This window comes from Paramacrobiotus metropolitanus, unplaced genomic scaffold, assembly GCF_019649055.1.
Source record: "Paramacrobiotus metropolitanus isolate TYO unplaced genomic scaffold, Prichtersi_v1.0 Parri_scaffold0000100, whole genome shotgun sequence".
Classification (NCBI taxonomy): Eukaryota; Metazoa; Tardigrada; class Eutardigrada; order Parachela; family Macrobiotidae; genus Paramacrobiotus; species Paramacrobiotus metropolitanus.
In genome coordinates this window covers 331,443-343,270 of record NW_026570320.1, presented here as the reverse complement: position 1 = coordinate 343,270, position 11,828 = coordinate 331,443, and the positions used below count along the sequence as shown (strand labels likewise).

The following is an 11,828-nucleotide window of genomic DNA, read 5'->3' as shown; positions in this document are numbered from 1 at the left end:
GGTATAACTATCACATCGGCAGAAAAACTCAACCTTCTCGGGTCCCCCGTGTTGCCCGCCGCTGTTGTACCAATGGTCAATGAGAAGATAAGCCAAATGGAAGTAATGTGTGATCGCCTTCGGCTGCTCCCTAAACATCAAGCGCTGTTCCTCTTGAAGAACTGTTTAGCAGTGCCGAAGATCGTCCACATCCTTCGTACTTCTTTAGCATGGGTGTTCCCTCATGAACTTTACAGACTCAACCAGGTGTTCCGCGACGCTGTGGAATCCCTCACTAATGTACGTATGGACCACCCGACGTGGCTTCAAGCCTCACTTCCCGTTCGCTTCGGTGGGTTGGGGATCAGACGCACGGAGAAGCTAGCTCCCTCTGCCTATATGGCATCGGCTTCCTCGTTGCACCCGCTGATTTCCGAGCTTTGCCCGAAGCTAACGGCTACGGATGTGTCCGCCGCCCCGCATGCCTGGAAACTGACGACTGATACAGATGAACTTCCGCCCCTCCCGTTCCGCCACGTCCAAAAAGCATGGGACACACCTGCGACGCTACATGCCTTTTTCCGACTGGCAGCCATAAGGACCACACAGGAGGAAGTCGCCCACTTGAAAGCAGTATCAGTACCGGAATCAGGTGTGTGGATTCATGCATTACCGGCAGCTTGTTTCGGTAATCTTCTGGAGAACAATGCGTTTCGCATAAGCGTTGCGCTGCGACTGGGTGCTCCAATTGTTACTCCTCACCTGTGCGTATGTGGCGGCTTGGTGAATGAACTGGGGCGGCACGGGCTCCGATGTAAACGGTCAGCAGGCAGACTGCCACGACACGACGGCATAAGCGCGGAGATCGCCCGTGGACTGAAAACGGCAGGTTTTCCTGCAAGAATGGAGCCAAAGGGTCTGTCTTTGAAGGATAAGAAAAGGCCGGATGTGATTACTCTGGTACCATGGGAGCGTGGAAAACCGCTGGCCGTGGATGTAACATGCGTCGACACACTCGCCGCCTCGTATATCGACCGTACCTCTGTAAACGTCGGAGCAGCAGCTGAACAAGCGGAAAGGGCGAAGCTGACAAAACACGCCTGGCTGCAACCTCGGTACAACCTCAAGGCAGCAGCGTTCGAAATTTACGGGCCATGGGGATGTGGAACTAAGACGTTAGTGGATAAGGTTGGAAACGGGATAGCTGCTGCAACAGGCCAGAAACGAGCGAAAGAGTTTTTTAGGCAGCGGCTATCTATTCAAATACAGAGAGGAAACGCTATATGTGTGATGGGTACAATTCCCGACCAGGATAGCATTGAGGAAGTGTTTTTGCTATGAATATTCTTTTTGTTTTAGTACTAAGTGTGTACTAGCGTGTGATACTTATTAAAGGTCTTGGGATCTTCATCCATCAAACTACAAGTTTGATTGGATAATCCAAAAGCCAGCAAACACCAAGCAAAGAGCACGAGGTGGCAGCTACAATGGGCGGTGAACCGGGTCAGCGACAGTTGCGGCAGTTACTTGAAAAAGTTTTGTTTAAAAAACACGATAATCAAACAAAGCTGGAAAGTGAATAAAAAAGCAAGTAACGTGAAATCAAACGTAAACTCCAAAACTGAAAAATAAAAGTCTGACATAAAAAAATGATAATTTTTTTATAACTGCCGCAACTTGCGGTGACCCCTTTCGCCGCCCATAAGCTTCTGCGTTAACCGGTTGTTGACATTACTTTACGGTAGGCTTTTCCTGTTAAATTTTTCGAGAGTTTGCGAAATCTTATTTTCAAATACGCGTCCTTTTTTAAAGTTTTGAATGAGTAAAGGTGCTGGTAATGCTGCCAAGTTTACAGCAAAGCAAATTAGCCCAGAAATAAATTTTCTCTTTCGTGACGTCATTTGGCAATACCGGCCCCCAAGTTTTGTTTACGCAAAAGGCGTACGCCCGCAACGTCCATTATACGTCAAATTTTATCGCTAGCCGTAGCTAGTTTTCTAACCATTTCTTCAGCTGTGTTTACAGCCCGCCACGGTCACAGTAATAATATAAGCTCGCTGATGTAACTACGCTGAAATTACTACGCGGTGCCAGGCACTATGACTACGCAAACGTAGTTTGTTTACATTCCTGACTTCCTGTGCAGTCAAATAAGGACATCTGCAAATGCCAGACAGCTTAGCTTTTCCGGCAGGCGGTGGGGTTGCCACTGCGACAGAGGGTGTTTAGCACCCGAGACCATATGGCTTTGTTGTGTAGAATTTGTAAGGGTAGTCTTTTTTTAGAAGCAGTAGTTTAGCCATATGTGTCCTGTCAAGGACGATTTTCGGGTTGGGTGTTTCGATATAAATGAGGCCGCTTTTCAAGTTCTCTGACGAAATGATTTTGGATTTGAAGTTATCGGATGGGGGAGGTAGGTATTTGCTGGTGATTGGTGGTTTTGTGAAGCATAGTGTGCTGTGGGTATATAAAAGGAAATCGGAGTGCGGTGGAAATTTAGTTGGTTAAGGGAAGTTGTGAGAAGTTTGTTGTGTGGATTGTGTTGTAAGCTCTTATTTGATAGTAAAGGTTGTTGTAGTAAGGTGGAGAGTGATTTGGAGTGCCTGGGAACAGGTGTTTGAAGGGATTTTGGCAGATTTGTAACAAGTAAGGAATATTTGTTTATAGTGAAATTTTTTAAATTATTGTTAATTTTTTAATGTATTAAAATGTCAATCCTTTAATTCAGCAACAGTACAAGTACAGTGAAGTGCGATGATAGCAGGACAAAGACAACGTGTAACATTCGTAAATCTACCGAACATTAAAGACAGTCAGACAAAACAATATCAGCATAAAACTCAGAATCTCCACACGCCACACCAACTAGATCACTGGTTGAATGGCGAAAACGCGCCGAAGCGCTTTGGGGTAATACTCGCCCCAGGTCCCATCGGGCATGACACACAGAGACTCCGAATTCACACCTCCATGTCCCATCCACCCATCCAGAGGGTTCGGGAGATCCACTCCACGGTCCAATGTGAGCGAAACGACAGCTTCCAGAATGAACATCCATGCGTCCCCGAAAACAGAAAACACAGAGCCCCCGAACGCTGCACCAACTAGGTCACTGGTTGAACGGCGAAAACGCGCCGAAGCGCTTTGGGTTAATACTCGCCCCAGATCACATCGAGCACAACATTCAGAAACTCCAGGCTCCCCACCCTCAGGCCGCATGAATCCGGAATGTGAAAATGACGTATGCAAGCGACGGCAAGTCTCGGAGTCAGCGCGGCTCCCGAGCGCACATCCACGGTTTCCAACCTCACCGTTCCCAAAAGCAAAAACAGCAGAATTCCCGAACGCTGCACCAACTAGGTCACTGGTTGAATGGCGAAAATGCGCCGAAGCGCCTTGGGTTAATACTCGCCCCAGATCACATCGAGCACAACGTTCAGAAACACCGAGCTTCCCGCCAACAGGGCCGACGAAGTCTTCTCCGCGGGATGAATTCAGGAACCGATTCAACTCCATGATATGAGAGACGGATGAACAAAGCGAATCAGATCCACCAGATGAGTATGGCGAAGTGAGATGTTTACACGGGTGCTAGAGAGCCTCCAGTGGCGGATGCTGGCAGAACCCGACCGTGAAAGCGCTCAGGACTTGTCCCTGCCAATCTGGCGTTAACCAGAATGGCAGGGCTCAGTTTACCACACAAAAATATCCGCAAAAACAAAATGACAACACAGGAAATTCAAAAGGACTCTAGACAAAGACTGTCTAGAGGAAAAAAAAGAAAAATATGTATGTAAATTAAAATTGTATTACGCATTTCTGCATTACGCATTAATGTATTTGGTTTCTTAAGTTAAATAGATTAAGAGATATTAAGGAATAAATAGAGTATTGGTTAGCTTTTGACTTTATGGCAGTGTGGTTTAAAAGGAGAGTTTTAAAAAGGTTAGTGTTAAGAAGGTTAGTTTTAAGGAGGTTAGTTAATTTTTTCTTGCAATTTTATACAGTTATCTGTATATTCGAATGTTTATTGTGTAGATGCTGTTCAGAGTACGTTTATAAAGTAGGAAAACTAGGTGTGCATTGGCAGACCGGAGCGTAGCAGCTTTTCGCTTGTGTGAAAGATAAATAATTTTTAACGTGCTACCAGTAACACTTTCAGTATTTAACATTATCAATAACTTAACCTAAGAATATAACGAGCCAGGAACATTTTCGTAATGACCTTTGGTAACAACCTTTCGTAACGAACACAGATACATTTTTGGATTGGCGTTGAACTTAGAGGACTTTCGGTACGATTTAAGAAAGGGAATTGATTTGATTCTACGAAGGATTTATTTAAATGTTATATCATCATTTAGTTTTAGACTGTCAAAAAAAGTTGGAAATGAGTGATTTGGATAGGCGGAAGTTAAAATGAAAATCATTTTAAGGTATAGTGAGTTTATTAATAGGGTGGTAGAAATAATATTTATGAGGTTAATAAATGATGAAAGATATTATGTAAGAAAAGGAAAATATGGAATATATGAAGGAAAATAGAAAATATATTACGGAAAATATGGAAAAGAATATTGTGGTAAAAATATAGAAAGAACAAGTGGCATTAAAGGAAATTTATTTGGCATTATGGAGTTTATGTTGTGTAGATATTGTAGTTGATAAAATCGAATTGAAGAAACAGGTGGATGTAGTGTTCCGTATGGTTTATTGTATAGTATATGGTGCGTATAATGTACTGTAAAGTTGACTGGTTTTATGGTTTGAATCTGGGTATATTATGGAGTAAATATAGTTATGGATGAATGATTATGTGTGTGGGAAAAAGATATTTTGAAGAAACAGGTGGGTGTAACGATCCTTATGATGTGAAGTCTGTTCACTGTTGTATTTAGGGATTTTTATTTTACTAAAGCTGCTAAATATTTTGAAGAAACAGGTGGGTGTAGCGTTCCGCATCATTCAGTATTTTAGGGTATTTTGATTCGTTTTGAGATTGGCAAGTGAAGTTGGAGTTATGAGAGAAAGGTGGGAGCAATGTTCCATTTAGTGGTTTACAAATGTTCTATTGTAGAGTAAATTCGGAAAATTTGCAGAACATGATTTTATGGTATTTAATAATAAATTTTATTTTGATAGATGAAATTCCAGGAAGTGCTATGGATATTGTTGTCACCGACGACAATACAACCGTATTGCAGCCTGAATCCAGCAAACGATCTGCTGGTAAGAAATTAAATATAATTATTTATTTTAAATTTATTTTTTCTAAATTTATTTATTTACCATTTATTTGTTTATACAGGAACTCCGAAGAAACGAAATAAATGAATGGAATAGCATGAACCGTTGGTTTTACTTTGAGATGGACCAATCGTTTTCATTTTTGTTGTTATTTGAGTGATTCATCAATTTATTAGCGCCATTGTACCATTTTATCTAAGTGCATTAAAGTTATCTGTGGTATTATTATCTGATAGTGGTGGTGCGGTATTATTATCTATGTGATGTAATTATGTTGTATTACTCGTTTAATACTTGTAAAGTTTGTATCTTAGTATTTTTCTTATACTGAACTACACTTTTATTTTGTTATTTTGTATTGGTTTTGTAGTACAGTAATTAACTTTTAAAAATACCAATAAATAAAGGACGAAAAAAATAAGGCAATTTCTTTGTTTTCAAGTTTGAGTAGATCATAATATTTTATAAATATGCGACCTACTGAGTTCAAGTAACAACTTACTTGTAGCTGAGAACCTTTGATAATTATCATGGTACGAGTACAAAATATGCATTAGAACAAAACGGTCTTAACGAAAAGAACAGTTGTATTATGCTATCTTGATCGGGAATCATACAGATTACAAAATCTGAAAGTCAGCTGATGTGTGGTAACAATAAGCGAAAGTAAAATTAAAAATTAAGATGTGTAAATTTTAAAATATGCGCCCAACTGCGCCCAACCAACAGTTACTGCCAGCTCGTAGGAAGGCGCAGTTAGAGTCAGGTGTGTGTTATAAGTATGCGCCCAACTGCGCCCAACCAACAGGTACTGCCAGCTCGTAGGAGGGCGCAGTTAGAGTCAGGTGTGTGTTATAAGTATGCGCCCAACTGCGCCCAACCAACACTTACTGCCAGCTCGTAGGAGGTAGCAGTTAGAGTCAGGTGTGTGTTATAAGTATGCGCCCAACTGCGCCCAACCAACACTTACTGCCAGCTCGTAGGAGGGTGCAGTTAAGAGTCAGGTGTGTGTTATAAGTATGCGCCCAACTGCGCCCAACCAACACTTACTGCCAGCTCGTAGGAGGGTGCAGTTAGAGTCAGGTGTGTGTTATAAGTATGCGCCCAACTGCGCCCAACCAGCACTTACTGCCAGCTCGTAGGAGGTGGGATTTAGAGTCAGGTGCATGTTATAAATATGCGCCCAACTGCGCCCAACTGACATTTACAGCCTGCTCGTAGGCGGTAGTATTTAGAATAAAGTGTACGTTATAAATATGCGCACTTCCTTTATCTTCTATTGTTAGGATAGGAGATTTACTGTTGAAGCGCACTTCGTTTCCGGAAGTACGATTACGGACGGAAGAATACTAGCATGGTGCTGCTCAGCGTGGCTCTTCCAATGTGCTAGAACATGGAAGGTCATAACGTTTACTAATTGTTTACTAATTTGTGACTAATTTTTGGAAATCGAACCGTCAGGATTTCTGGAATACGACAGTTTGGCTTTTTACAGTTTAAACTTTAAATAAGTCTCTTTCTCATACTGGGAGAAAAATCTTAAAAGTAAGTATCTTTCGACCGGACAGGACTACGTCCGTGCTTTTGTACGATGTCCTTACTCATTATTGGCAGGAATGACTTAAAAACAGTGGTTTGAACAGAAATTGTTAAGCGATCCGAAATTGTCAGTTCCCCAACCAAGTTCTAATGTAAAACCCACTGTACAATAATGGCCACTGGTCCACTTGTAACTTATCACTTGCGCTTACGAAATACCAACAAATAAGGAAAAAAATTTAAGTAGCGGAATAAAAACAACTTTTCTTGTCAAATGTCAATGTTAACAGATATGAGTACGCAGGGACTACACTCGGGCTGTGCAGTGTGCAAGTAAATTTACGCAACGAGTGCGCCACAGGCGGACCCATTTCCGCCCCGGCGGTGCTTGTGACCAGGTTTGTTTCTTTTCACATATCATTTTCTTTTACGGCATTATTCCTGTTGTATCGCCTGCCACTTGGCCGCCTCCCCCGAGGTGGCCGCCCGTTAGGTGTCTTACTTACCTGCTGAATCAAGCCGACATTTTCATTCGACGCTGCATCTCGAATCCATTCGTCCACGATACTTTCAAAAGCGCTTATAGTTATGGGCACATGCGATGGCAAGGCGCTTACTAAACATGTGGTGCTGGCGAAATTGAGTGGTGGTACGTTGTTCTGTGGAGCCATTGTTGTGGTTTGGAGCTTAAAACAAATAATACGAGTATTGTTTCCGTTTGTAATCGAGCTTGTGACCCCTCCGCGCTCTCCCTAAGCTTGACGAATCGATGACGTGATTGATGATATGTTGATGCTTTGAGCAGAGCTTCAAGATCCGTGATAACATTCTTTGACAATGGCAATTCCAAACTGAACCCAACATGGATCCAGAAACACCCACTCGTGTTTCCAGCGTGGATGTTATTACAAAACCTGTAACAAATGCTCACGATCCCGTTGTTGATCCTATCCAAGATCTGACTGCTACAAACGAAAAAGAAGAGGCCGTTCGGGAGTTTATGGAAACTGAGAAACTTGAACCGTTTGACACTGACAACCCTTACGCAGCACCTGCAGATGTGGAAAATGTGGATGCAACTGACCAAGTTGCTCCGCATGATGTGGAGAAAGCTTATCTGGAAGAGCGAGCGGTTCTCGACGCCTCTCTCCCGGGCTAGGCAACATTAGGAAAAATCCTCAGTGCAGATGATTCTGTATCCAAATCCCCCTCACCCAGTCTTCGAGGATCTAAGGAACGAGTGCGGTATCAGGAAAAACGAGTGCTTCTCGATGAGCATGCGCAAAAGCAGGTGAAAAGTGGGCCCACACCGTTGCCTCTCGTCGTTTCCACCGGTAAACAGGCTTGGCTGCTTTAGCGATTCGGAGATGTATCGGTAATATTCCGTTGGTTGGCTGTTTTTATAGAAAGTGCAAGAACGACAGACAGTATCCATTTGGTTAGATGGTGGCTTTATTTGGCGGAGGTTTTTGGTCGTTGGGTAAGAAAGCGCGTCTTATTGACTTCTGGGCGCGATGCGAGATACTTGATTGTGACGCGCCAGTTTGTTACGTCCAGATCCAGAGAAAACAGCGCTTTCATAACCTTTGACGTTTGAGCAATTGACAAATAAAAACATAATGCTAAATAGCAACAATGCTTTTTAGAACATACAATTGCGATCAATTCTGAAAAATTGAAAATTTGGCTCGCGTGCACGATAGCTGATAGTTCGCGGAATGTAGCATTGGATCATGTCAATTTAATTAATTAATTTTTAAGGGCATCTTTCTTTCTAGGGTGATCGAATGTGGAAATTTACGGCGGCGCTGTTTTTGTTGGAACTTTTCCCCGGATCTATGCTGCTTCCGGCAATACATGGATTTGTCACAGGATCATGTGTTATATTATTTGGATCATCCATTGGAGAGTGGGTGGATGCGACAGCTCGGTTAAGAGGTGCATTTTATGTTTAACACTATAACAGGCTTGTTTACGGTTAGGTACAGTTACTACAGTACGTAAATTATGTTTACGGCTTTATGGTAGTTTTGCTTTGTAAGTTGCGCGAAAGCTTTTGTGAACAACTGGCAGTTCTAGTGAATGCTTTTCGGTTCGAGTGTGAATCCATTATGCAAAAATTGACCTTCTGAATCTCTTTCAGCGGTGCGGACTGCTCTGTTCATTCAGAATACGAGTACATGTGTAGCTTGTGGATCGTTGATACTAACGTTTGCCTTTCTGTATCGTGAGGAGATGAGCAGTGATGGGCGAATATTTTGCGTGGTTGACTTTCTGGTGTTTGCTGTGATTGTGCAAGTGTGGTACGTCGAAATAGTGAATGGATCATGATGAGACGAATGCACTCTTCAAATTCATTGCTGATTTTTGGTTATTATTCTGTTGTAGGGAATGAACATAATTATCGAAAAAGACTGGGTGGTGGTAATCGCGGGTGGCAACAAGAAGGGACTAGCAGGTAAAAAAAATTTGTATATTAATTGTGGGCCTGAATTTATGTGCTTTTCGGGCAAATGTTTCTTCCTTTGCACAAATTAATTGATTATCCTTTCTCAGATTTGAATGCTACAATTCGTCGAATTGATTTAACTTGTCAGATTCTCTCTCCCATCATTATCGCCCAAATCATGACGTTTAGCGAGCATTATGTCGGCACGATTGTGGTATCTGTTTGGAATGTGTGCTCCATGATTATTGAATATGCAATTTTAATGAAAAATTATCGAAGAGTGCCTCGTCTATCATTCAAGCCTTTACCATCTCCCAGCGAAAAGGTGAAGAAGTACCTATCACGAAAATTGTTTAAGTCTTGTTTTGCAATTCACGACGGGTGGAAGACGTACTTCCGAACGCGAGTATGGCCGGCTGGAGTCGGATTAGCTTTCCTTTATATGACTGTACTGGCTTTCGGTGGAGTAACCAACACCTACATTCGGACACAGGGCTTATCGGAATCTGTGATTTCGGTGATGATTGCACTCGGGGCAGCTGTAGGAATTGCCGGCACTTTTGCATTTCCCACGATGTGGGCCAAGTTCGGACTTGAACGAACAGGATTACTTGCGCTCGGTGCTCAGCTGATTTGCCTAATGTTTTGTGTTTTATCTGTATGGTTACCCGGCAGCCCGTTTGACCCTTACTTTTATTCGAAAAGTAGCAACGAAACGGTGCTTCAACGAGCTGAAGGTAATCGTAATGCTACCGGAATCGATGAAAAGAAATGGTTCACTAAATCATCAGATGAACTTCCTTCCGTTGTTGTATTCCTGTTCGGAATGATTGCGGCACGTTTCGGGTAAGAAAGTGAACCATAGAAATATTGTTGAATAAAACACGATGATCTGTTTTGCTTCTTAGTTTATGGATGGCTGATCTTACCATTACACAGCTCATACAAGAAAATGTTCCTGAGAAGGAGAGGGGAATTATTGGCGGTGTGCAGAGCTCCTTTAACCGGTTCATGGACATGTTAAAATTCGTTTTAGTGATCTGTCTGCCAAATCCCCAAACATTTGGCTTTTTGGTCATTACTTCCTTCGCATTTGTTGCGACTGGCCATATTTTCTACGCATATTTTGCTGTCAGATCTGGTCGACAAGCTCGGTTGCGCTCGGTACCGGTTGTTGTGGTCACTCGCGATAACCAGCAATCTCCACCCCTCCTACCAAAGAGTGCCCCTCAAAGCGCCTGATCTCCTTTTTTGTTGGTTCTTGTGTATTGTACGGTTATTGTTGCAGTATTGCCTTTGCAATGTGACCCTTTTTAGATTGAATAGCTTTTAAGAGTTCTTCGTACATTATCGGTTTCTGTGATTCTTTTCCGCGTGAATATATGAGTGCAGTTATTTTGTTAGTTTATTTTACTGTATGACAGCTTGTGCTGATTTTGAGGTTACATAGATGGAACTATTCTGTTGATATCTGTAGATACGATCCATGCGATCTGCACTGGGACGCAAGTAGAAGTGTTACTTAGTAAAAAATATATGTCAATTACCCAGATTCAGATCTATATTGCCACGAATGGGATACACCAGAGCTGGCAAACAAGACTGACCAAAACCAATATTATATTCTGAAAGCCTGTAGTCTAAAACCCGGCCAGATAGTATTCATTTCTTTCAAAACCTCTCCCGTTTCGAACGCCAAAGCGGAAGAATTTTGACTACTGTCAGCGGCGGCAGCCTGCGCCTGGTGCGTACGGTCCACACAGGACGTACTTGCACCCATTGCATGCCGCTATCGCCTCTCTCGCTGTACGTACGTGTGCTGCTGCTGCACTGACTCATCCGCTGAAGCGGATATACGCAGCGCACACCAGTGTTGGCCCGTTTTTTGACGGGACCGGAAAATTACGGGAAAGTCTCCCGTTCCGTTACCCGTTTCCGTAGAAAAACGGGAACGGGTCAGACGTCTTACGGAACGGAACCGGCCGGGAACTGAACGGCTGTTCTTACGGGAAAATTCCCGTTCCCGTTTCCGTTGATAAAAAAAATTTACAGATGAAAATTACGAAATCACAGTCATGTTATGAATATACGACTGCCTAATGGCTGATGTAGTTAGGGTAGGTCTCAGATTGGAAGCGAATCTAGAGATGATCCAGCAATTCCCACCTCGCGAGGTGCCTTCGCGTACCGTATCTGTAGGCGCGGTCACTGCAAACAGCCACCTCGGGCGGTTAAGCAACCGTACCATAGCGAGATTCGCGTCGAATCTGAGGCCCACCCTTAGCATTTACGGTAAGTACTAACTGTACGCAAGTATTAGTAGACCCTGTACACTGAAGCTGGCTGAAATAGTAGGGGCTGAAAAACCCGAGCTTTTTACATGTTAGCAACCCGGTATCTTCTGCTTTATATAATTAAAATAATTGTGATACTAGTACAAACCGATTCAATGAAAACTAAAATTGTTGAAACTAGTAGAATGCATGTAAGATTCGCCTCGCACACCGTCCTCTTCCTGTTGATCCTTTTGTGTTTGTTTGAACATTTATTGGCATTTATCAGTTTATGGATCATCAGAAGTGACAGGGCAAGTTTTTACTACGAAATGTAGTGA

At 42.7% G+C, this 11,828-nt stretch overlaps 1 protein-coding gene and 1 long non-coding RNA gene across 4 annotated transcripts; both read left to right on the top strand.

Moving 5' to 3' along the window:
* Nucleotides 1-2,414: 2,414 nt before the first annotated feature.
* On the top strand, nucleotides 2,415-5,605 carry LOC129597144 (uncharacterized). Its single transcript, XR_008691525.1, has 3 exons — nucleotides 2,415-2,625; nucleotides 5,122-5,208; nucleotides 5,288-5,605. It is a non-coding gene; the product is annotated as an uncharacterized LOC129597144 (long non-coding RNA).
* A 1,667-nt stretch (nucleotides 5,606-7,272) lies between these two features.
* LOC129597138 (solute carrier family 40 member 1-like) lies at nucleotides 7,273-10,673 on the top strand. 3 transcript variants are annotated; one of them, XM_055494586.1, is made up of 7 exons: nucleotides 7,273-8,099; nucleotides 8,172-8,245; nucleotides 8,544-8,703; nucleotides 8,909-9,068; nucleotides 9,154-9,223; nucleotides 9,363-10,060; nucleotides 10,123-10,673. In XM_055494586.1, exons 6-7 carry the CDS (start codon nucleotides 9,393-9,395, stop codon nucleotides 10,454-10,456), a joined length of 1,002 nt encoding a protein of 333 aa, XP_055350561.1. In that variant the 5' UTR covers nucleotides 7,273-8,099; nucleotides 8,172-8,245; nucleotides 8,544-8,703; nucleotides 8,909-9,068; nucleotides 9,154-9,223; nucleotides 9,363-9,392; the 3' UTR covers nucleotides 10,457-10,673. The 3 variants fall into 3 exon arrangements, with proteins under 3 accessions (XP_055350561.1, XP_055350559.1, XP_055350560.1); XM_055494584.1 differs by having other exon boundaries at nucleotides 9,322-10,060; XM_055494585.1 differs by lacking the exon at nucleotides 8,909-9,068 and having other exon boundaries at nucleotides 9,322-10,060.
* The last annotated feature ends 1,155 nt before the right edge of the window (nucleotides 10,674-11,828 follow it).